Source organism: Maniola jurtina, chromosome 3, assembly GCF_905333055.1.
Source record: "Maniola jurtina chromosome 3, ilManJurt1.1, whole genome shotgun sequence".
NCBI classification, from domain to species: domain Eukaryota; kingdom Metazoa; phylum Arthropoda; class Insecta; order Lepidoptera; family Nymphalidae; genus Maniola; species Maniola jurtina.
Window position 1 is genome coordinate 14239017 of NC_060031.1, and position 21799 is coordinate 14260815.

At 39.2% G+C, this 21799-nt stretch overlaps 1 protein-coding gene across 2 annotated transcripts in view; it reads right to left on the reverse strand.

The window, feature by feature from the left end:
* Positions 1-21799, reverse strand: part of LOC123878548 (solute carrier family 25 member 35-like) — a 32480-nt gene extending 10681 nt beyond the window's left edge. The window contains exons 1-5 of one of the 2 annotated variants that reach the window (XM_045925815.1): positions 21489-21799; positions 19611-19878; positions 18876-19078; positions 17716-17839; positions 16053-16195 (exon numbers count right to left, since the gene is read on the reverse strand). In XM_045925815.1, coding sequence (XP_045781771.1) covers positions 16053-16195; positions 17716-17839; positions 18876-19078; positions 19611-19849 — 709 coding nt within the window. In that variant the 5' untranslated portion in view covers positions 19850-19878; positions 21489-21799. Of the gene's footprint in view, positions 1-16052; positions 16196-17025; positions 17169-17715; positions 17840-18875; positions 19079-19610; positions 19879-21488 lie in introns of both variants that reach the window. The other variant, XM_045925804.1, reaches the window with a different exon arrangement.

Consider the following 21799-nt stretch of genomic DNA (forward strand, 5'->3'; position numbering starts at 1 on the left):
CCTTGTAAACCTTTGTATGAATTTTTTTTCAATCGTGGTTCCGTATAAAGAAAAAAAATCATTCGATGGAAAATATGGAGAGAGCTGATGATTGAGGATTTCGGAGACGGGTGAAGGGCACGCTTACAATATTGAAAATAGGTTTGGAAGTGCTCAAACAACTCGAAACGTCATCCAATTAGCAATGAGTTAAAAAAAATTCAAAACGGTGAAGAAAAGATGGCCGCCATACAAATTTCGTCGGTGTACAGCTCAGGATCCAAAGGGTTACTCGATAAATAGAAAAAAATTCAAAATGGCGAAATTTATTCTCCCATAGAAAATGTATGACGAATATCTGACTATCTCATTGACATAATTATTGTTTTCCCAGAAAAAACAGAAAACGATACGAAAATGATCGGAAATTATACTATATATAGCTCAATTACCACTGACTCATTGACATAATTGTTCTCCTAGAAAGAGACGGAAAACGATATAATGATGTAGGGGAGATGTGTTCGGGTGGGGGAGATGACTGGGGAAAAATTATGACATTTCGGAAAAACAAGATGGCGGCCGTCGTGATTTTTGCAGCTCCTTTGTTTTTTAAGGCACTCCGTTCAAACTCGCAACTATTAAATAATGTAGTAAACGGTTACCAGAAAATGTGGAAAAAATTGGAAAAACAAGATGGCGGCCGAGCCGTAGCGTTTTAAAATTTTTGATTTTTCGACCCCGAACCGCGGCGCCACAGATCCGAAACGGGGTAATCGAGGATAATTATTTTTTCTGGTTTCGCCCACGATTATCCTGTATTTTGACAAAACGGGAGTGGTTTTTAAAAATTCAAGATGGCGGCTGTCATGGAGACCGTTTTGTTCGAGGTACGAAAAAACGCAATTTTAAAAGTTAAATATCTCAAAGTTGGCAACATCGGAGCGATTCGGTTTCTATCAAGCGATTGTACGTATAGACTCGGGGTATAGATTGGAGGAAAAAAATTACCCCACTTTTAGGGAAATTTCAAGATTTTCGGGAAATTGTAAAAAATCGAAATACGCACTTTTAGCAAAATCCGAGTATGAGCGATTACGTGTTTTGCTCGTACAAATGACATTTGGGTATTTTTGTCGCCGGAGACTGGCAACACTGCAATTTATCAAAGAAAAAGTGATTTTTCGACATGGCCTTTTTCACGGTATCCCCTTTCGCGTGGGTGCGAGCGAGAGGAGAGATTGAAACGTCGTCGGGAGCGGTATATCCTGTAGTTAATGGGAAAGTTGTACAACGATGTAATTTATTTCTGCAAAAAGAGTTGGCGGCCATTTTGTAATTTTTTGAATTTTTCGAAATTTTGATCACGTTTTTGAGGCAGTTGGCAACATTTTGGAAAGTCAATATGTATGAATCGATTGTGTATCTCGGCTGACAGTATGGAGATATGCAACCGGTGTTGCCACTTTTGGGGAGATTTTCGAGATTCGAGACTAAGAAACTCCTGTAAAATTTTGTATGAAAAATTTTTTTTTCACTGATGGTGTCGTATAGAGAACAAAAACTTAGTAAGCCAAAATTATGGAGAGAGCTGATGATTGAGGGTTTTGGAGACGGGTGGAGGGCCCGCTTAAGGTATTGAAGATAGGTGGGGGGTGCTCGAGCAAATGTCATTCATGACGTCATCCAATTGCCAAAAAGCTGAAAAAAAATTCAAAATGGCGAAGAAAAGATGGCCGCCATACAAATTTCACCGGTGTCCAGCTCGGAGGGTATAAAAGATGGAAGTGTGGTTTCTTGGCAAGAGATGTTCAGGGTCCGAAGGTCTACTCGATGAATAGAAAAAAAATTCAAAATGGCGGAATTTATTTTCCCATACATTTTGTATGGCGAATATTGAATGTCTCATTCTCCTAGAAAGAGACGGAAAACGATACGATAATGTAGGAGAGATGTTCGGGCGCGGGATGGGAGTCGAGAAAAGTTATGACGTTTCAGAAAAACAAGATGGCGACCGACGAGATTTTTGCAACTCTTTTGTTTTCCAACCGATTTCGTTGAAACTCACAATCTTTGAAGATAGTACCAAACGATTAATAGAAAAAGTGGAAAATTTTGGAAAAACAAGATGGCCGCCACACAAACTTCGTCGGTGTCTATCTCGGAGGGTATAAAAGATGGAAGACTGGTTTCTCGGCAAAAGATGATCAGGATCCGAAGGTCTACTCGGTGGAACAATCTCTGCATGCTCGCGGACCACTTTAGTGGTCCGCGCACCCACGCACCCTACTTTATTAACCTCAACTACCCCGTTTTTACAAAAAATGATATGGATGTCGTTTTCAGAGTTTTCCGGCGTGCTGACTTTGATAACGACATTTATTTTGAAATTTAAGATGGCGGACATGCACTTTTTAAGAAAAAAATTGATATGGGTGTCGTTTTGTGGGTTTTTGTAGTGAATTGTGTATCTTTAATAAATAAATTTGGTTAAATATAATAAAGTTAACATAACCACGTCACGTGAGCTGCTTTAGCAGCTCGCGCACCGAGCAAAACACTAGTTATTATACTATATATAGCTCGATTACCACTCACTGACTCACTCATTGACATAATTGTTCTCCTAGAAAGAGAAGGAAAATGATATAATGATGTAGGGGAGTTGTGTTCGGATGGGGGAGTCGACTGGGGAAAAATTATGACATTTCGGAAAAACAAGATGGCGGCCGAGGTGATTTTTGCAGCTCCGTTGTTTTCCAATCGATTTTATCGAATTTTACAATCTTTAAAGAAAGTAGTAAACGGTTAATAGAAAATGTGAAAAAAAATGGAAAAACAAGATGGCGGCCGAACCGTAGCGTTTTGAAAATTTTGAATTTTCGACCCCGAACCGCGGCGCCACAGATCCAAGACGGGGTAGTCGAGGATAACTATTTTTTCGTGTTTCGCCCACGATTATCCTGTATTTTGACAGAACGGGAGTGGTTTTAAAAAATTCAAGATGGCGGCTGTCATGGCGGCCGTTTTGTTCGAGGTACGAAAAAACGCAATTTTAAAAGTTAAATATCTCAAAGTTGGCAAAATCGGAGCGATTCGGCTTCTATGAAGCGGTTGTACGTATAGACTCGAGGTATAGATCGGTGGGAAAAAATCACCCCATTTTTAGGGAAATTTCAAGATTTTCGGGAAATTGTAAAAAATCGAAATACGCACTTTTAGCAAAATCCGAGTATGAGCGATTATGTGTTTTGATTGTACAAATGACATTTGGGTATTTTTGTCGCCGGAGACTGGCAACACTGGAATTTATCAAAGATAAAGTGATTTTCGACACGGTCTTTTTCACGGTATCCCTTTTCGCGTGGGTGCGAGCGAGAGGAAATATTGAAACGTCATCGGGAGCGGTATATCCCGTAGTTAATAGGAAAATTATGAAACCGTGTAAAATCTTTCTGTGAAACGAGTTGGCGGCCATTTTGTATTTTTTTTAATTTTTCGAAATTTTGATCACGTTTTTGAGGCAGTTGGCAACATTTTGGAAAGTCGACATGTATGAATCGATTGTGTGACTCAACCGGCAGTATCGAAATATGTAAACAGTGTTGCCACATTTGGGGAGATTTTCGAGATTTTCCCCAAAAACTCCTCCTGTAAAATTTTGTATGAAATTTTTTTTTTCACTGATGGTTTCGTATAGAAAACAAAAAAAAAATCGAGGAAAAATTTGGAAATAGCTGATGATCGAGGATGTCGGAGACGGGTGATGGGTCCGCTCAAGGTATTGAAGATAGGTAGGGGGTGCTCGACCAAATGTCATTCATGACGTCATCCAATTGCCAAAAAGCTGAAAAAAAATTCAAAATGGCGAAGAAAAGATGGCCGCCATACAAATTTCGCCGGTGTCCAGCTCGGAGGGTATAAAAGATGGAGGTGCGGTTTCTTGGCAAAAGGTGATCAGGATCCGAAGGTCTACTCGATGAATAGAAAAAAAATTCAAAATGGCGGAATTTTTTTCCCATACATTTTGTATGGCGAATATTGAATGTCTCATTCTCCTAGAAAGAGACGGAAAACGATACGATAATGTAGGGGAGATGTGTTCGGGTGGGGGAGGCGAGTAGGGAAAAATTATGACATTTCAGAAAAACAAGATGGCGACCGTCGTGATTTTTGCAACTCTTTTGTTTTCCAACCGATTTCGTTGAAACTCACAATCTTTGAAGAATGTAGTAAACGATTAATAGAAAACGTGGAAAATTTTGAAAAAACAAGATGGCCGCCGTACAAATTTCGTCGGTGTCTATCTCGGAGGCTATAAAAGATGGAAGAGTAGTTTCTTGGCAAAAGATGATCAGGGTCCGAAGGTCTACTCGATGAATAGAAAAAAAATTCAAAATGGCGGAATTTATTTTTCCATACATTTTGTATGGCGAATATTTTATGTTTTATTCTCCTAGAAAGAAACAATCAACGATACGACGATGTTCGGGAGATATGTTCGGGTGCACGATATGAGTAGGGAAAAATTATGATATTTCAGAAAAATAAGATGGCGGCCGACGTGATTTTTGCAACTCTTTTGTTTTCCAACCGATTTCGTTGAAACTCGCAATCTTTGAAGAATGTAGTAAACGATTCATAGGAAAAGTGGAAAATTTTGGAAAAACAAGATGGCCGCCGTATAAATTTCGTCGGTGTCTATCTCGGGGGCTATAAAAGATGGAAGAGTGGTTTTTTGGCAAAATATGATCAGGGTCCGAAGGTTTACTCGATGAATAGAAAAAAAATTCAAAATTGCGGAATTTATTCTTCCATACATTTTGTATGGCGAATATTGAATGTCTCATTCTCCTAGAAAAAGACAATGAATGATACGATGATGTTCGAAAGATATGTTCGGATGCGGGATAGGAGTCAAGAAAAATTATGAAGTTTCAAAAAAACAAGATGGCGCCCTACGTGATTTTTGCAACTCTTTTGTTTTCCGGCCGATTTCGTTGAAACTCGCAATTTTTGAAGAAAGTAATAAACGATTAATAGAAAAAATGGAAAAAATTAGAAAAACAAGATGGCCGCCATATAAATTTCGTTAGTGTCCATCTTGGAAGGTATAAAACATTGATGAGTGGTTTCTTGACAAAAGATGACACGCACCCTACTGAATTATTATCCACAACTACCCCGTTTTTACAAAAAAAAAATATGGATATCGTTTTCAGGGTTTTCTAGGGTGCTGATTTTCATGACATTCATTTTCTAATCCAAGATGGGGGATTTATACTTTTCACAAAAAATAGAAATGGGTGTCGTTTTCAGGGTTTTCCAGGGTGCTGATTTTGATAATGACATTCATTTTCTAATCCAAGATGGCGGACTTATACTTTTCACAAAAAATAGAAATTACTGACGTTTTCAAAGTTTTCCAGGGTGCTGATTTTGATAGTGACATTCATTTTGTAATCCAAGATGGCGGACTTACACTTTTCACAAAAAATAGATATGGGTATCGTTTTCAGGGTTTTTCAGGGCTGATTTTGATAATAACATTCATTTTCTATCTAATCCAAAATGGCGGGGTATGGGTACCGTTTTCAGGGTTTCCCAGAGTGCTAATTTTGATGGTGGTATTTATTTTTAAATTAAACATGGCGGACATGCGCTTTTTACAAATAAAAAACTGGCCAAGTGCAAGTCGGACTCCCCTGCCAAATTTCATGATTCTAGCTCAACGGGAAGTACCCTATAGGTTTTCTTGACAGACACGACGGACGGACGGACAGACAGACAGACAGACAACAAACTGATCCAATAAGGGTTCCGTTTTCCTTTTTAGGTAAGAAACCCTAAAAATTAATATGGGTATCAATTTTTGGATTTTCCGGAGAGTTGATTTTGTTTATGACGTTTATTTTGAAATCCAAGATGGCGGACATGCACTTTTAACAAAAAATGGATATGGGTGTCGTTTTCTAGGTTTTGCGGGGAGCTGATTTTGATAAAGACATTTATTTTGAAATCTAAGATGGCGGACATGCATTTTGATAATGATATTCATTTTCTAATACAAGATGGCGGACTTATACTTTTCATAAAAATAGATATGGGTATCGTTTTCAGGGTAAATAAATTCGGTTTAATACAATAAAGAATTTTGAATTTTTTTTAGAATTTTTCAAAATTTTGGTCATATTTTGAGGCAGTAGGCAACATTTTGGAAAGTCGACTTGTATGAATCAATTGTGTGACTCAGCCGGCAGTATCGAAATTTGCAAACAGTGTTGCCACATTTGGGGTAATTTTCCGTACTTTTCCCAAAAGTTCCCCTTGTAAACCTTTGTATGAATTTTTTTTCAATCGTGGTTCCGTATAAAGAAAAAAAATCATTCGATGGAAAATATGGAGAGAGCTGATGATTGAGGATTTCGGAGACGGGTGAAGGGCACGCTTACAATATTGAAAATAGGTTTGGAAGTGCTCAAACAACTCGAAACGTCATCCAATTAGCAATGAGTTAAAAAAAATTCAAAACGGTGAAGAAAAGATGGCCGCCATACAAATTTCGTCGGTGTACAGCTCAGGATCCAAAGGGTTACTCGATAAATAGAAAAAAATTCAAAATGGCGAAATTTATTCTCCCATAGAAAATGTATGACGAATATCTGACTATCTCATTGACATAATTATTGTTTTCCCAGAAAAAACAGAAAACGATACGAAAATGATCGGAAATTATACTATATATAGCTCAATTACCACTGACTCATTGACATAATTGTTCTCCTAGAAAGAGACGGAAAACGATATAATGATGTAGGGGAGATGTGTTCGGGTGGGGGAGATGACTGGGGAAAAATTATGACATTTCGGAAAAACAAGATGGCGGCCGTCGTGATTTTTGCAGCTCCTTTGTTTTTTAAGGCACTCCGTTCAAACTCGCAACTAATAAATAATGTAGTAAACGGTTACCAGAAAATGTGGAAAAAATTGGAAAAACAAGATGGCGGCCGAGCCGTAGCGTTTTAAAATTTTTGATTTTTCGACCCCGAACCGCGGCGCCACAGATCCGAAACGGGGTAATCGAGGATAATTATTTTTTCTGGTTTCGCCCACGATTATCCTGTATTTTGACAAAACGGGAGTGGTTTTTAAAAATTCAAGATGGCGGCTGTCATGGAGACCGTTTTGTTCGAGGTACGAAAAAACGCAATTTTAAAAGTTAAATATCTCAAAGTTGGCAACATCGGAGCGATTCGGTTTCTATCAAGCGATTGTACGTATAGACTCGGGGTATAGATTGGAGGAAAAAAATTACCCCACTTTTAGGGAAATTTCAAGATTTTCGGGAAATTGTAAAAAATCGAAATACGCACTTTTAGCAAAATCCGAGTATGAGCGATTACGTGTTTTGCTCGTACAAATGACATTTGGGTATTTTTGTCGCCGGAGACTGGCAACACTGGAATTTATCAAAGAAAAAGTGATTTTTCGACATGGCCTTTTTCACGGTATCCCCTTTCGCGTGGGTGCGAGCGAGAGGAGAGATTGAAACGTCGTCGGGAGCGGTATATCCTGTAGTTAATGGGAAAGTTGTACAACGATGTAATTTATTTCTGCAAAAAGAGTTGGCGGCCATTTTGTAATTTTTTGAATTTTTCGAAATTTTGATCACGTTTTTGAGGCAGTTGGCAACATTTTGGAAAGTCAATATGTATGAATCGATTGTGTATCTCGGCTGACAGTATGGAGATATGCAACCGGTGTTGCCACTTTTGGGGAGATTTTCGAGATTCGAGACTAAGAAACTCCTGTAAAATTTTGTATGAAAAATTTTTTTTTCACTGATGGTGTCGTATAGAGAACAAAAACTTAGTAAGCCAAAATTATGGAGAGAGCTGATGATTGAGGGTTTTGGAGACGGGTGGAGGGCCCGCTTAAGGTATTGAAGATAGGTGGGGGGTGCTCGAGCAAATGTCATTCATGACGTCATCCAATTGCCAAAAAGCTGAAAAAAAATTCAAAATGGCGAAGAAAAGATGGCCGCCATACAAATTTCACCGGTGTCCAGCTCGGAGGGTATAAAAGATGGAAGTGTGGTTTCTTGGCAAGAGATGTTCAGGGTCCGAAGGTCTACTCGATGAATAGAAAAAAAATTCAAAATGGCGGAATTTATTTTCCCATACATTTTGTATGGCGAATATTGAATGTCTCATTCTCCTAGAAAGAGACGGAAAACGATACGATAATGTAGGAGAGATGTGTTCGGGTGGGGGAAGCGAGTATGGAAAAATTATGACATTTCAGAAAAACAAGATGGCGACCGACGTGATTTTTGCAACTCTTTTGTTTTCCAACCGATTTCGTTGAAACTCGCAATCTTTGAAGAATGTAGTAAACGATTAATAGAAAAAGTGGAAAATTTTGGAAAAACAAGATGGCCGCCGTACAAATTTCGTCAGTGTCTATCTCGGAGGCTATAAAAGATGGAAGAGTGGTTTCTTGGCAAAAGATGATCAGGGTCCGAAGGTCTACTCGGTGGAACAAACTCTGCATGCTCGCGGACCACTTTAGTGGTCCGCGCACCCACGCACCCTACTTTATTAACCTCAACTACCCCGTTTTTACAAAAAATTATATGGATGTCGTTTTCAGGGTTTTCCAGGGTGCTGACTTTGATAATGACATTCATTTTCAAATCCAAGATGGCAGATTTACATTTTCTACAAAAAATAGATATGCCTGTCATTTTATGGGTTTTTTCGGGGTGAATTAATCGAGGTTAATAAATAAATTTAGTTTTCTATAATAAAGTTAACCCAACCACGTCACGCGAGCTGCTTTAGCAGCTCGCGCACCGAGCAAAACACTAGTTATTTTATACTATATATAGCTCGATTACCACTCACTGACTCATTGACATAATTGTTCTCCTAGAAAGAGACGGAAAATGATATAGTGATGTAGGGGAGATGTGTTCGGATTCGGAAACCCTCTGGGGAAAAATTATGACATTTTAGAAAAACAAGATGGCGGCCGTCGTGATTTTTGCAGCTCCGTTGTTTTCCAACCGATTTTTTTGAATTTTGCAAACTTTGTAGAAAGTAGTAAACGGTTACCAGAAAATGTAGAAAAAATTTGAAAAACAAAATGGCGGCCGAGATGGAGCGTTTACAAAATTTTCATTTTTCGACCCCTAACCGCAGCGCCACAGATCCGAGACGGGGTAATCGAGGATAATTATTTTTTCTGGTTTCGCCCACGATTATCCTTTTTTTTGACAGAACGGGAGTGGTTTTTAAAAATTCAAGATGGCGGCTGTCGTGGCGGCCATTATGTTAGAGGTGCGAAAAAACGCAATTTTAAAATTCAAATATCTCAAAGTTGGCAACATCAGAGCGATTCGGCTTCTATGAAGCGATTGTACGTACAGGCTCGAGGTATAGTTTGCAGGAAAAAAATTACCCAATTTTTAGGGAAATTTCAAGATTTTCGGGAAATTGTAAAAAATCGAAATACGCACTTTTAGCTAAATCCGAGTATGAGCGATTATGTTTTTCGCTCGTGCAAATGACATTTAGGTACTTTTGTTACCAAAGACTGGCAACACTGGAATTTATCAAAGTAAAAGTGATTTTCGACACGGTCTTTTTCACGGTATCCCCTTTCGCGTGGGTGCGAGCGAGAGGCAAGATTGAAACGTCATCGGGAGCGGTATATCCTGTAGTTAATAGGAAAATTATGAAACCGTGTAAAATCTTTCTGTGAAACGAGCTGGCGGCCATTTTGTATTTTTTTTAACTTTTCGAAATTTTGATCAAGTTTTTGAGGCAGTTGGCAACATTTTGGAAAGTCAATATGTATGAATCGATTGTGTATCTCGGCTGGCAGTATAGAGATATGCAACCGGTGTTGCCAGTTTTGGGGAGATTTTCGAGATTTTCAACTAAGAAACTCCTGTAAAATTTTGTATGAAAATTTTTTTTTTCACTGATGGTGTCGTATAGAAAACAAAAAGTTAGTAAGCCAAAATTATGGAGAGAGCTGATGATTGAGGGTTTCGGAGACGGGTGGAGGGCCCGCTTAAGGTATTGAAGATAGGTGGGGGGTGCTCGAGCAAATGTCATTCATGACGTCATCCAATTGCCAAAAAGCTGAAAAAAAATTCAAAATGGCGAAGAAAAGATGGCCGCCATACAAATTTCGCTGGTGTCCAGCTCGGAGGGTATAAAAGATAGAAGTGTGGTTTCTTGGCAAGAGATGATCAGGGTCCGAAGGTCTACTCGATGAATAGAAAAAAAATTCAAAATGGCGGAATTTATTTTTACATACATTTTGTATGGCGAATATTGAATGCCTCATTCTGCTAGAAAGAGACAGAAAACGATACGATGATGTTCGGGAGATATGTTCGGGTGCGGGATGGGAGTCGAGAAAAGTTATGACGTTTCAGAAAAACAAGATGGCGACCGACGAGATTTTTGCAACTCTTTTGTTTTCCAACCGATTTCGTTGAAACTCACAATCTTTGAAGATAGTACCAAACGATTAATAGAAAAAGTGGAAAATTTTGGAAAAACAAGATGGCCGCCACACAAACTTCGTCGGTGTCTATCTCGGAGGGTATAAAAGATGGAAGACTGGTTTCTCGGCAAAAGATGATCAGGATCCGAAGGTCTACTCGGTGGAACAATCTCTGCATGCTCGCGGACCACTTTAGTGGTCCGCGCACCCACGCACCCTACTTTATTAACCTCAACTACCCCGTTTTTACAAAAAATGATATGGATGTCGTTTTCAGAGTTTTCCGGCGTGCTGACTTTGATAACGACATTTATTTTGAAATTTAAGATGGCGGACATGCACTTTTTAAGAAAAAAATTGATATGGGTGTCGTTTTGTGGGTTTTTGTAGTGAATTGTGTATCTTTAATAAATAAATTTGGTTAAATATAATAAAGTTAACATAACCACGTCACGTGAGCTGCTTTAGCAGCTCGCGCACCGAGCAAAACACTAGTTATACTATATATAGCTCGATTACCACTCACTGACTCATTGACATAATTGTTCTCCTAGAAAGAGAAGGAAAATGATATAATGATGTAGGGGAGATGTGTTCGGATGCGGGATTCGACTGGGGAAAAATTATGACATTTCGGAAAAACAAGATGGCGGCCGTCGTGATTTTTGCAGCTCCTTTGTTTTTTAAGGGACTCCGTTCAAACTCGCAATTATCAAAGAATGTAGTAAACGGTTAAGAGAATATGTGAAAAAAATTGGAAAAACAAGATGGCGGCCGAGCCGTAGCGTTTTCAAAATTTTGATTTTTCGACCCCGAACCGCGGCGCCACAGATCCGAAACGGGGTAATCGAGGATAATTATTTTTTCTGGTTTCGCCCACGATTATCCTGTATTTTGACAGAACGGGAGTGGTTTTTAAAAATTCAAGATGGCGGCTGTCATGGCGGCCGTTATGTTAGAGGTACGAAAAAACGCAATTTTAAAAGTTAAATATCCCAAAGTTGGCAACATCGGAGCGATTCGGCTTCTATGAAACGATTGTACGTATAGGCTCGAGGTATAGATTGGAGGGAAAAAATTACACCATTTTTCGGGAAATTTCAAGATTTTCGGGAAATTGTAAAAAATCGAAATACGGGCTTTTTGAAAAATCTTAGTATGAGCGATTACGTGTTTTGCTCGTACAAATGACATTTGGGTATTTTTGTCGCCGGAGACTGGCAACACTGGAATTTATATAAAAAAAAGTGATTTTCGACATTGTCTTTTTTCAGGAACGATCATTTCGTGTGGGTGCGAGCGAGAGGAGAGATTGAAACGTCATCGGGAGCGGTATATCCTGTAGTTAATAGGAAAGTTGTAAAATTATCTAATTTGCTTCTGCAAAAAGAGTTGGTGGCCATTTTGTATTTTCTTCAAATTTTCCGAAATTTTGATCACGTTTTTGAGGCAGTTGGCAACATTTTGGAAAGTCGACATGTATCAATCGATTGTGTGACTCAACCAGTAGTATCAAAATATGTAAACAGTGTTACCACATTTGGGGAGGTTTTCGAGATTTTCCCCAGAAACTCCTCCTGTAAAATTTTGTATGAAATTTTTTTTTTTCACTGATGGTTTCGTATAGAAAACAAAAAAAAAATCGAGGAAAAATTTGGAAATAGCTGATGATCGAGGATGTCGGAGACGGGTGAAGGGTCCGCTCAAGGTATTGAAGATAGGTGGGGGGTGTTCGACCAAATGTCATTCATGACATCATCCAATTGCCAAAAAGCTGAAAAAAAATTCAAAATGGCGAAGAAAAGATGGCCGCCATACAAATTTCGCCGGCGTCCAGCTCGGAGGGTATAAAAGATGAAGGTGCGGTTTCTTGGCAAAAGAGGATCAGGATCCAAAGGTCTACTCGATGAATAGAAAAAAAATTCAAAATGGCGGAATTTATTTTCCCATACATTTTGTATGGCGAATATTGAATGTCTCATTCTCCTAGAAAGAGACGGAAAACGATACGATAATGTAGGGGACATGTGTTCGGGTGGGGGAGGCGAGTAGGGAAAAATTATGACATTTCAGAAAAACAAGATGGCGATCGACGTGATTTTCGCAACTCTTTTGTTTTCCAACCGATTTCGTTGAAACTCGCAATCTTTGAAGAATGTAGTAAACGATTAATAGAAAAAGTGGAAAATTTTGAAAAAACAAGATGGCCGCCGTACAAATTTCGTCGGTGTCTATCTCGGAGGCTATAAAAGATGGAAGAGTGGTTTCTTCGCAAAAGATGATCAGGGTCCGGAGGTCTACTCAATGGAACAAACTCTGCATGCTCGCGGACCACTTTAGTGGTCCGCGCACCCACGCACCCTACTTTATTAACCTCAACTACCCCATTTTTATAAAAAATGATATGGATGTCGTTTTCAGAGTTTCTCAGGGTGCTGATTTTGATAACGACATTTATTTTGAAATCCAAGATGGCGGTCATGCATTTTTTAAGAAAAAAATCGATATGGGTGTCGTTTTATGGTGTTTTTGGGGTGAATTTTGAATCTTAATAAATAAATTCGTTTTAATACTTATCAACCTAACCACGTCACGCGAGCTGCTTTAGCAGCTCGCGCACCGAGCAAAACACTAGTTATACTATATATAGCTCGATTACCACTGACTGACTGACTCATTGACATAATTGTTCTCCTAGAAAGAGAAGGAAAATGATATAGTGATGTAGGGGAGTTGTGTTCGGGTGGGGGAATCGACTGGGGAAAAATTATGACATTTCGGAAAAACAAGATGGCGGCCGACGTGATTTTTGCAGCTCCGTTGTTTTCCAACCGATTTCGTCGAATTTTGCAATATTCAAAGAAATTGGTTAAAAATTAATAAAAAAAGTAGAAAAAATTGGAAAAACAAAATGGCGGCTGAGCTGGAGCATTTTCAAAATTTTCATTTTTCGACCCCTAACCGCGGCGCCACAGATCCCAAACGGGGTAGTCGAGGATAATTATTTTTTCGTGATTCGCCCACAATTATCCTGTATTTTGACAGAATGGGAGTGGTTTTAAAAAATTCAAGATGGCGGCTGTCATGGCGGCCGTTTTGTTCGAGGTACGAAAAAATGCAATTTTAAAAGTTATATATCTCAAAGTTGGCAACATCGGAGCGATTCGGCTTCTATGAAGCGGTTGTACGTATAGATTCGAGGTATAGATCGGTGGGAAAAAATTACCCCGTTCTTAGGGAAATTTCAAGATTTTCGGGAAATTGTAAAAAATCGAAATACGCACTTTTAGCAAAACTCAAGTATGAGCGATTACGTGTTTTGCTCGTACAAATGACATTTGGGTATTTTTGTCACCGGAGACTGGCAACACTGGAATTTATCAAAGTAAAAGTGATTTTCGACACGGTCTTTTTCACGGTATCCCCTTTCGCGTGGGTGCGAGCGAGAGGAAAGATTGAAACGTCATCGGGCGCGGTATATCCTGTAGTTAATAGGAAAATTATGAAACCGTGTAAAATCTTTCTGTGAAACGAGTTGGCGGCCATTTTGTAGTTTTTTTTATTTTTCGAAATTTTGACCACGTTTTTGAGGCAGTTGGCAACATTTTGGAAAGTCGACATATATCAATCGATTGTGTGACTCAACCAGCAGTATCAAAATATGTAAACAGTGTTGCCACATTTGGGGAGATTTTCGAGATTCTCCCCAAAAACTCCTCCTGTAAAATTTTGTATGAAATTTTTTTTCCACTGATGGTTTCGTATAGAAAACAAAAAAAAAAATCGAGGAAAAATTTGGAAATAGCTGATGATCGTGGATGTCGGAGACGGGTGAAGGGTCCGCTCAAGGTATTGAAGATAGGTGGGGGGTGCTCGACCAAATGTCATTCATGACGTCATCCAATTGCCAAAAAGCTGAAAAAAAATTCAAAATGGCGAAAAAAAGATGGCCGCCATACAAATTTCGCCGGCGTCCAGCTCGGAGGGTATAAAAGATGGAGGTGCGGTTTCTTGGCAAAAGAGGATCAAGATCCAAAGGTCTACTCGATGAACAGAAAAAAAATTCAAAATGGCGGAATTTAATTTTCCATACATTTTGTATGGCGAATATTGAATGTCTCATTCTCCTAGAAAGAGACGGAAAACGATACATTGATGTATGGAAGATATGTTTGGATGCGCGATATGAGTAGGGGAAAATTATGACATTTCAGAAAAACAAGATGGCGACCGACGTGATTTTTGCAACTCTTTTGTTTTCCAACCGATTTCGTTGAAACTCGCAATCTTTGAAGAATGTAGTAAACGATTAATAAAAAAAATGGAAAATTTTGGAAAAACAAGATGGCCGCCGTACAAATTTCGTCGGTGTATATCTCTTAGGCTATAAAAGATGGAAGAGTGGTTTCTGAGCAAGAGATGATCAGGATCTGAAGGTCTAATTGTGTAACAATCTCTGCATGCTCGCGGACCACTTTAGTGGTCCGCGCACCCACGCACCCTACTAAATTATTATCCTCAACTACTCTGTTTTAAAAAATAGTAATATGAAGGTCGTTTTCAGGGTTTTCTAGGGTGCTGATTTTGATAATGACATTCATTTTCAAATCCAAGATGGCGTACTTACATTTTCTACAAAAATAGAAATGCCTGTCATTTTATGGGGGTTTTCGGGGTGAATTGTGTCTCTTAATAAATAAATTTGGTTTAATATAATAAAGTTAATCTTACCACGTCACGCGAGCTGCTTTAGCAGCTCGCGCACCGAGCAAAATACTAGTCTTGATATATAGGTAGATACTAGATCAGAATCAGTCACACCTAGGTATTCAATTGTCTTACTGGTGGCATTTTGCACATATACCTACATGAACGAAAAGCCATAAAAATAAGCGCTAATTCACTGGTTAATTTTTAAGGTAATTGTTAATAATACCCGATATAATCTTCGAAGAATTTCGTAGAATAGGTACTGCTAGATATAACCAGTGATAAAACGCCATTTTACGGCTGAAAGCCAAAGTGCGGTTGATTCTAGTTTTAACTGGCTACGAATATGTGTGGCCCGTAGCAGTTGATCAAAACTTAACTGTACCTATCGGATGTATTTGACTGAAATGGATTACGCCAGAAGTCGTCCTTTCAGTCAGCTTTATCTACTAAACCTGTTTTTGTCTTGTTGATGTCGCTTCGATCGCTACCTCCTTCCTTCATTCCACTTGGCCTCGTAAGCTCACTTCATTCAGGATCTTTTTGAGCTTCTGGTTTTCGCTTTACAAAAAACTCTAGGGGTTGAACAGACAAAACTGAGTGGATAAAGTGTGATCAGATTTGAAATAAGGGGCAGCCAAATGCTGTTTTTGGTCAAACGTAACCGCATGTACCTAGTCTTAGCCCTGAATAAACATGTTGCATTTAAAAACCAACTGCTACCTGCTGCATCTAGTTGTAGCCGGTTAAAACTAGGTGTAACCGCACTTCGGCTGCATCCCCTGCATGCCTCGCCAGTATATCCGATGTACGGCCAGCCACAACACCTTCACCACAATTACCCTGGTTGTAAAGCCGCGTATTGACCACGTCCAGCGGCGTTTCCAACAACACACACACCACCCCGCTGACGAGGCTTGCAGCGAACGCGAGCGCAGCAGGCGACTGCTCCAAATAACCGTGGGCAAGGAGGGCCTGCTTCACTCTGCAATGGAGTCACACCATCAAACACATTCAACCATGATGTGAATCACTATGATAATAATGGATGTTTGAGCGTTCTTTGAAATAAGGAGAAAATTTTAACTACCATCCGTCATGGCAACTGGCAAGCATCATCATCAATAATCATGATTGTATATACTATAAGTGAGGTACTCAGAAAAAGAGACAACGATACTCGTAATGGTTGAACACAGTGACAGATCAGGATGTTCAGCGTACCGGAGAGAGAGAGAGCGTTGAAAAGTGTGGAGCCTCCAATAAAATGCGTGCTTGCTACTCTTTATTGAAATGAATTACCTCCAAGATTATTTACTATTCAATTTTTTCTGGAACGATTATGAAAATATCGTTAAAACAGATCTTACCACAAATACTTTAGGGGCGTATTAAGCTGACGTTTTGTATGGGATAATCAATTTCAACGTAACATTTAAAGTTTGTGTGGTAAGGGTAAGACAGTATTCTCATGCGATATCTTAACTTTGTTTTAAGATTCAAGATTTTAGATTCAAGATTCAAGATTTTTTTTATTTGCAGAAACATTTTTTACAGTGAGATGTTATTAAGTACATATTGTCCAGTAGAAATGTTTCACCTTACATAATGAGGCATGCAAAATTTGTACAAAGTCATTATTTAAACTATTCTTTGAATTCATTAAACTACATTAAATATATCATTTAAGCACACTCTAACATCATGCATCACAAATCGCTATCCTACATGAATTCACAAGATGCACATTCACATTTTGCAAGCGGACCAGGGGTTTACTGAACAAGCAGGGAAATTCAAGGGTGCTCTGTTTACCCTGATTATATAGTCGTACTGCGACGACATCTAATGGGCATATGGCGAGTGCCACCATGATGCCGCTCAGACAACTCGCTGCGAAAGCAAGGCCGAGCGGCGACCGCTCGCCTAAGCCATAAGACTGCAACAATTCTTTTGCACTGCAGGAGAAAAAATAAATGTTTCGTCTACAGTCTAAGTACATACAAAATACCATAACATCTTGATGGTATCGATTTCTCGTTGAAATTCAAAGATAATGCCAAATAGACCAAATTCAGAACTGGTTTCATCAATTTAGGAACTTATCCTTTATTTCTTGAATGGCTACTATCAGTGGCTGCTACTCATTTTAAACTCATGATTTGTGCGTTAATTTTCTACCTCGTTAAAGTCTCTTACGTTTCTTACTAGTTATGCTCAAGCTAATAAATCGCACCTATCTGAAGGATAATATATTTATTCAATTACAAAAATATTTATTTCATATAGGGCAGCTGTAGCTTGACATGTCAAGATTCTACCACCTTCGAGTTAGGAAAACAGATTCAACAGAGAAGAACTGGCTAGTGTGTAAGTTAATGCATCCCGGAAATCTCAAACTAAATACCTTATGAGGAATATCCAACATTTGAAAAGCCGGATTCTGCTTTAGCAATAATTGCTCTCGATTCTAACACAGGTAGGGAAATCAAAATAGGAACTTACGTAGAGAATGTCGTGAGTTGAGCTGCAGATCCTACGGCCAGCCTGGTGCACGTGGCGTTTACTCCCGCAAAGAAGCCACGAGTGCCTTCAATTTTGTAAATCTTCACAAATCCATCTATCATGCCTGAAAAATTAAAACAATTTAACTAAGTTATTGCTGTATGCGTGAAACGAGACATTCGACTGGAACCCTCAAGGAAGCAAGAAGCGTGGCTGGCCTAGCAAAAATTGGTAGCGTAAGGTACTGGCTGAAGTCACGAGGATAGGGTGCAGACTCCAGCCAGACCTCAGGTCTGGATGAATGGAATGGACTCGCCAAACCTATACTCAAACTCAAAATCATTTATTCAAAGTCACTTTTTGATGGTCGGAATTGTTAGATTTGTAAGATGATTTAGTGGTGAAAATAATAATGAATTAGCTACGAGTGGTACTAGAGCTATTGATTAAATTAAAGTTATCTCGTAAACTATCGTATTTAAGCTAATTCATCAAAGGCTAAATTCAATAGTTTACAAGTTGGCCATGTCGGACTATCGCGGTCAAGCTGTGAAAAATCGTTGCAGTTCTTGTCACTTCACTCTTGATTACTTGACTCCAATTTTTTACCCGACTACGGCAAAGCCGAAAAGAAGGGCTGTGATTTTAGCAGTCTATGTATGTATGTGTGTATGTTTTTATCCAGATTCTGTGTGTTCCACCGTAGCGCCTAAACTACTACGCCGATTTTGATGAATGAGGTGTCAATCGATTCTTTGTAATGGCCCGGGTAACATAGGCTATACTTTATACGAAAAAAATTGGCCTGACCGATGTTACATCAAAAAAAGTGAGGGTCTCAAATTTTTTTTTAGTTGTTCGATTTTAATTAAGTAAAAGAAAAAAGCGTTTTCCTAATTTGTTTCAGTGAGATCTCTCAAGTTGTTATAGGTGCAGGTATAAAGCTACTCAAATGAAAATTACTGTTACTCCGAATAGATTGTTGATTGGAAAAACGGTCAGATGCTAACTCTCGACTAGAATAGGTTTATTCAATTAGATCGCAAAGCAAACTGGACTATTTTGTACGTTTTGTAAGTATTGTAATGCTGAATGCATTCACTCGTTCACTATACATAGCCCACAGGGCTCACGTCCCTATGTATAGGTATAGTACATACCATTATAAACATACTGCCTCCCGACAGCTATGCTGGGATGGGCGGCAGACTGCATCCTCGTCTTGACGACGGACGCCGGATTGGCAGCGAGCCCGCTCACGAAACCACTCACGCTTGACCAGAATATAGTCTTGTGAATACTGATATCGCCTTCCTTCGTCTTGGTCCACCCTTGCACTTCAGCTATGTGGTATATGCCTAACCTGTCCAAAAAGTACGGACACTAAGGCATGAGATCTATAGAACGCACTTTGTTTTTGCTCAGACTTAAGATACTGTTAAAACGAGTCAGCGCTATACTGCTGGCATAAATCTGTCTCGTTTAAATTTATAAGCAAAGTCAAAGTGCGCTCTGTAGATTTCAACCCTCGTAGTTCAAGTTCGACTGAGGTTTGGATAGTGCCACTTTTAAGGTCAGGGTTAATTAATCTAGTACTAAGTATAATAAATTATTCGTTAACGTGTTTTCTAATTTCTGGATGAGAGATGGGATAATTGCCTTAGTCGCAAATAAAAAGCATTTGGAGGAAAGGATTATTGAGTCAAGATTCAAGACAGTTCTGTAGGTGGAACTTGATTCAAAATAATAAGAAATCTTTTTTGATTATCTAATACAACCCATAGAATATACCCCAATTTCGCATTACTATACCTACTCGTTTTGTGCCAGCAACTCCCAATATAAAGTTACAGCGAAATTTTCACCCCGTTCTTATAGTCTCCTAGTATTCTCACCTGACAGAATTCATACAAAATCCCAGCACCATGGCTGGAGCGAGGCCTTTCTGCAACGCCAGAGCCCCATCGTTTTTGGATATCACATACAGGCCATGGAATATGCCCCTATATCGCGTGGTATGCTCATTCCGTGCCCGCAATTCCCCCTGGAGCTGCAGCCGAGTTTTCACCACATCCATGGGATTTGTGAAGATGGTTGCACCGGCGCCCGCTAGACCGCCGATGATGAAATCCATTATGAACACGGCATCTACCTACTGTTGAACTGAAAAAAATTGGTTGTCTGTAAAGTCGGTTTACTGACGATAGTTGAACGTGACAACAAAGGCCGATTGTGCTTCTTTGTCGCTCGTTCCGCGCTCTCGCTTGCACTTTAAGCCTTACATGGAACGCCTCAGAGCGAGGTAACGCCGCATGAGTCATGTTTTTTCGTGCGTGCAGCCGGCTCTATCGAATTATAAGACGTTGTCACGTCAAAAAATTAAAAGTACTTAAACAACCATATTTTTTCGTCACGTCGAACATTTTTTTTAAATTGGACGTAAATAATTAAATAGGTACAATCAGTACCTAGTTCAGATTCAGGTGATCAGTACGGTCTATCTTGATTTTTAGACGTGGCCAGTTACCACCCTAACGCTTTGCCGTCAAGCGATAACGCCCCGGTACGATGCCGTACAGTACCTATCCATGACCCTTCACCTTTGAAGTAAAGGGTTTCATAAACTATCATACTCTTTAGGTACAGGTTCATCATCATTGTCATGATCAACCCGTCGCCGATTCAGTTGAGCTTAGGTGCGGGAGTTAGGACATAGTCTACCACGCTGGTCAAGTGCAGATTGGCAGATTTCACACACTTTTGAAAACATCACGGAGAACTCTCAGCCATGGAGGTTTCCTCACGATGTTTACTAGGATTGCTCGCAATCAATGGCTAATGTTGTTCCATCGAATTATCTAACCTAGCAGTCCAACGCTGGATAAGATAACTACTGGAATACATAATATTGTGTACGGTATATGCTAGAGTACGGTAATTGTTGAGGTTCCATTTAACAGTAATAAAATGTAATATCTACGGTATGTGTACCTAGCCTTCGTATGAGTATATGTAGGTAGGTACGAACTTCGACCGTATCCGTGTACGATCAGTTGTTGGTGTTGTTTTGCTCAATAAAATTTTAATTAAGTAGATTCAATTTTGCATTTGAAGTTTTAACACGTGACTTTGTTCGCTTAAAATTACCTGCCTGTGACTACAATCGTGGTTTTGCTGGTCAGCCTCAAATTCCAATTTAAATTTTGTAATAGTTACCTAACGTTTAAAATTCGTAGGTTTAAATATATTTTTTTGATGCACTAAAGACCTTCCTGGCGTAGTGATGAACGTTATAGTCTTGTAAGTGGGAGGTCACGGGTTCGATTACACAGGATTCCTAAATTGGTTTGGGTAGGTACCTATGTCGGCTTCGGCCGTGACTAGTTACCACTTTACCTACAAAGATGTGCTGCCAAACCATTTAGAGTTCTTGTACGATGACATGTAGAACAAGAAGGAATTAGGAAACCCATTACGAATTAGGAAGGAATTAGGAAACTGCTATACTGCTTCCAAGGCAGGTAGTTAGTCCAATTCCATCGTAGACGACATCGCCACTTACCATCAGGTGAGGTTGCAGTCAAGGACATAACGTATCAATAAACTAACCTGGTAAGTGGTGACCTATAAAATTCTAAGATAATGTTCTTGATACACATGGTCAATAATACACCGCACGCACAATCAGCTGCTAATTTATTATCATTTTGCCAAACGATTATCGTTCCAATTACTATAGATATACGCGTTAGATAACGAATTAATTCACTCACCGTTTGAATATAACACAAAACTTTGCCACAGTCAATTTACTTAGCACACCATGTTAAAAGTAGGTCTTTACAAGGTACACTATTGAGATCTTTCCATGTTACCAATTCACATTTGTTTAGAGTTTAGAGCGAATATAAGTTTAAAGCACGTGATTTTTCGTCAAACGTTTCGTATGCCCGAGATAACGTTACGTACTGACTTATAAATCGACAAATGACGTTTTGCGGTTCATGGCAATGAAACAAGTTATGGATAAGATAATGCAATACGCACATCGTCATTTTATTCATCTTAATATTAGGTATCAAAA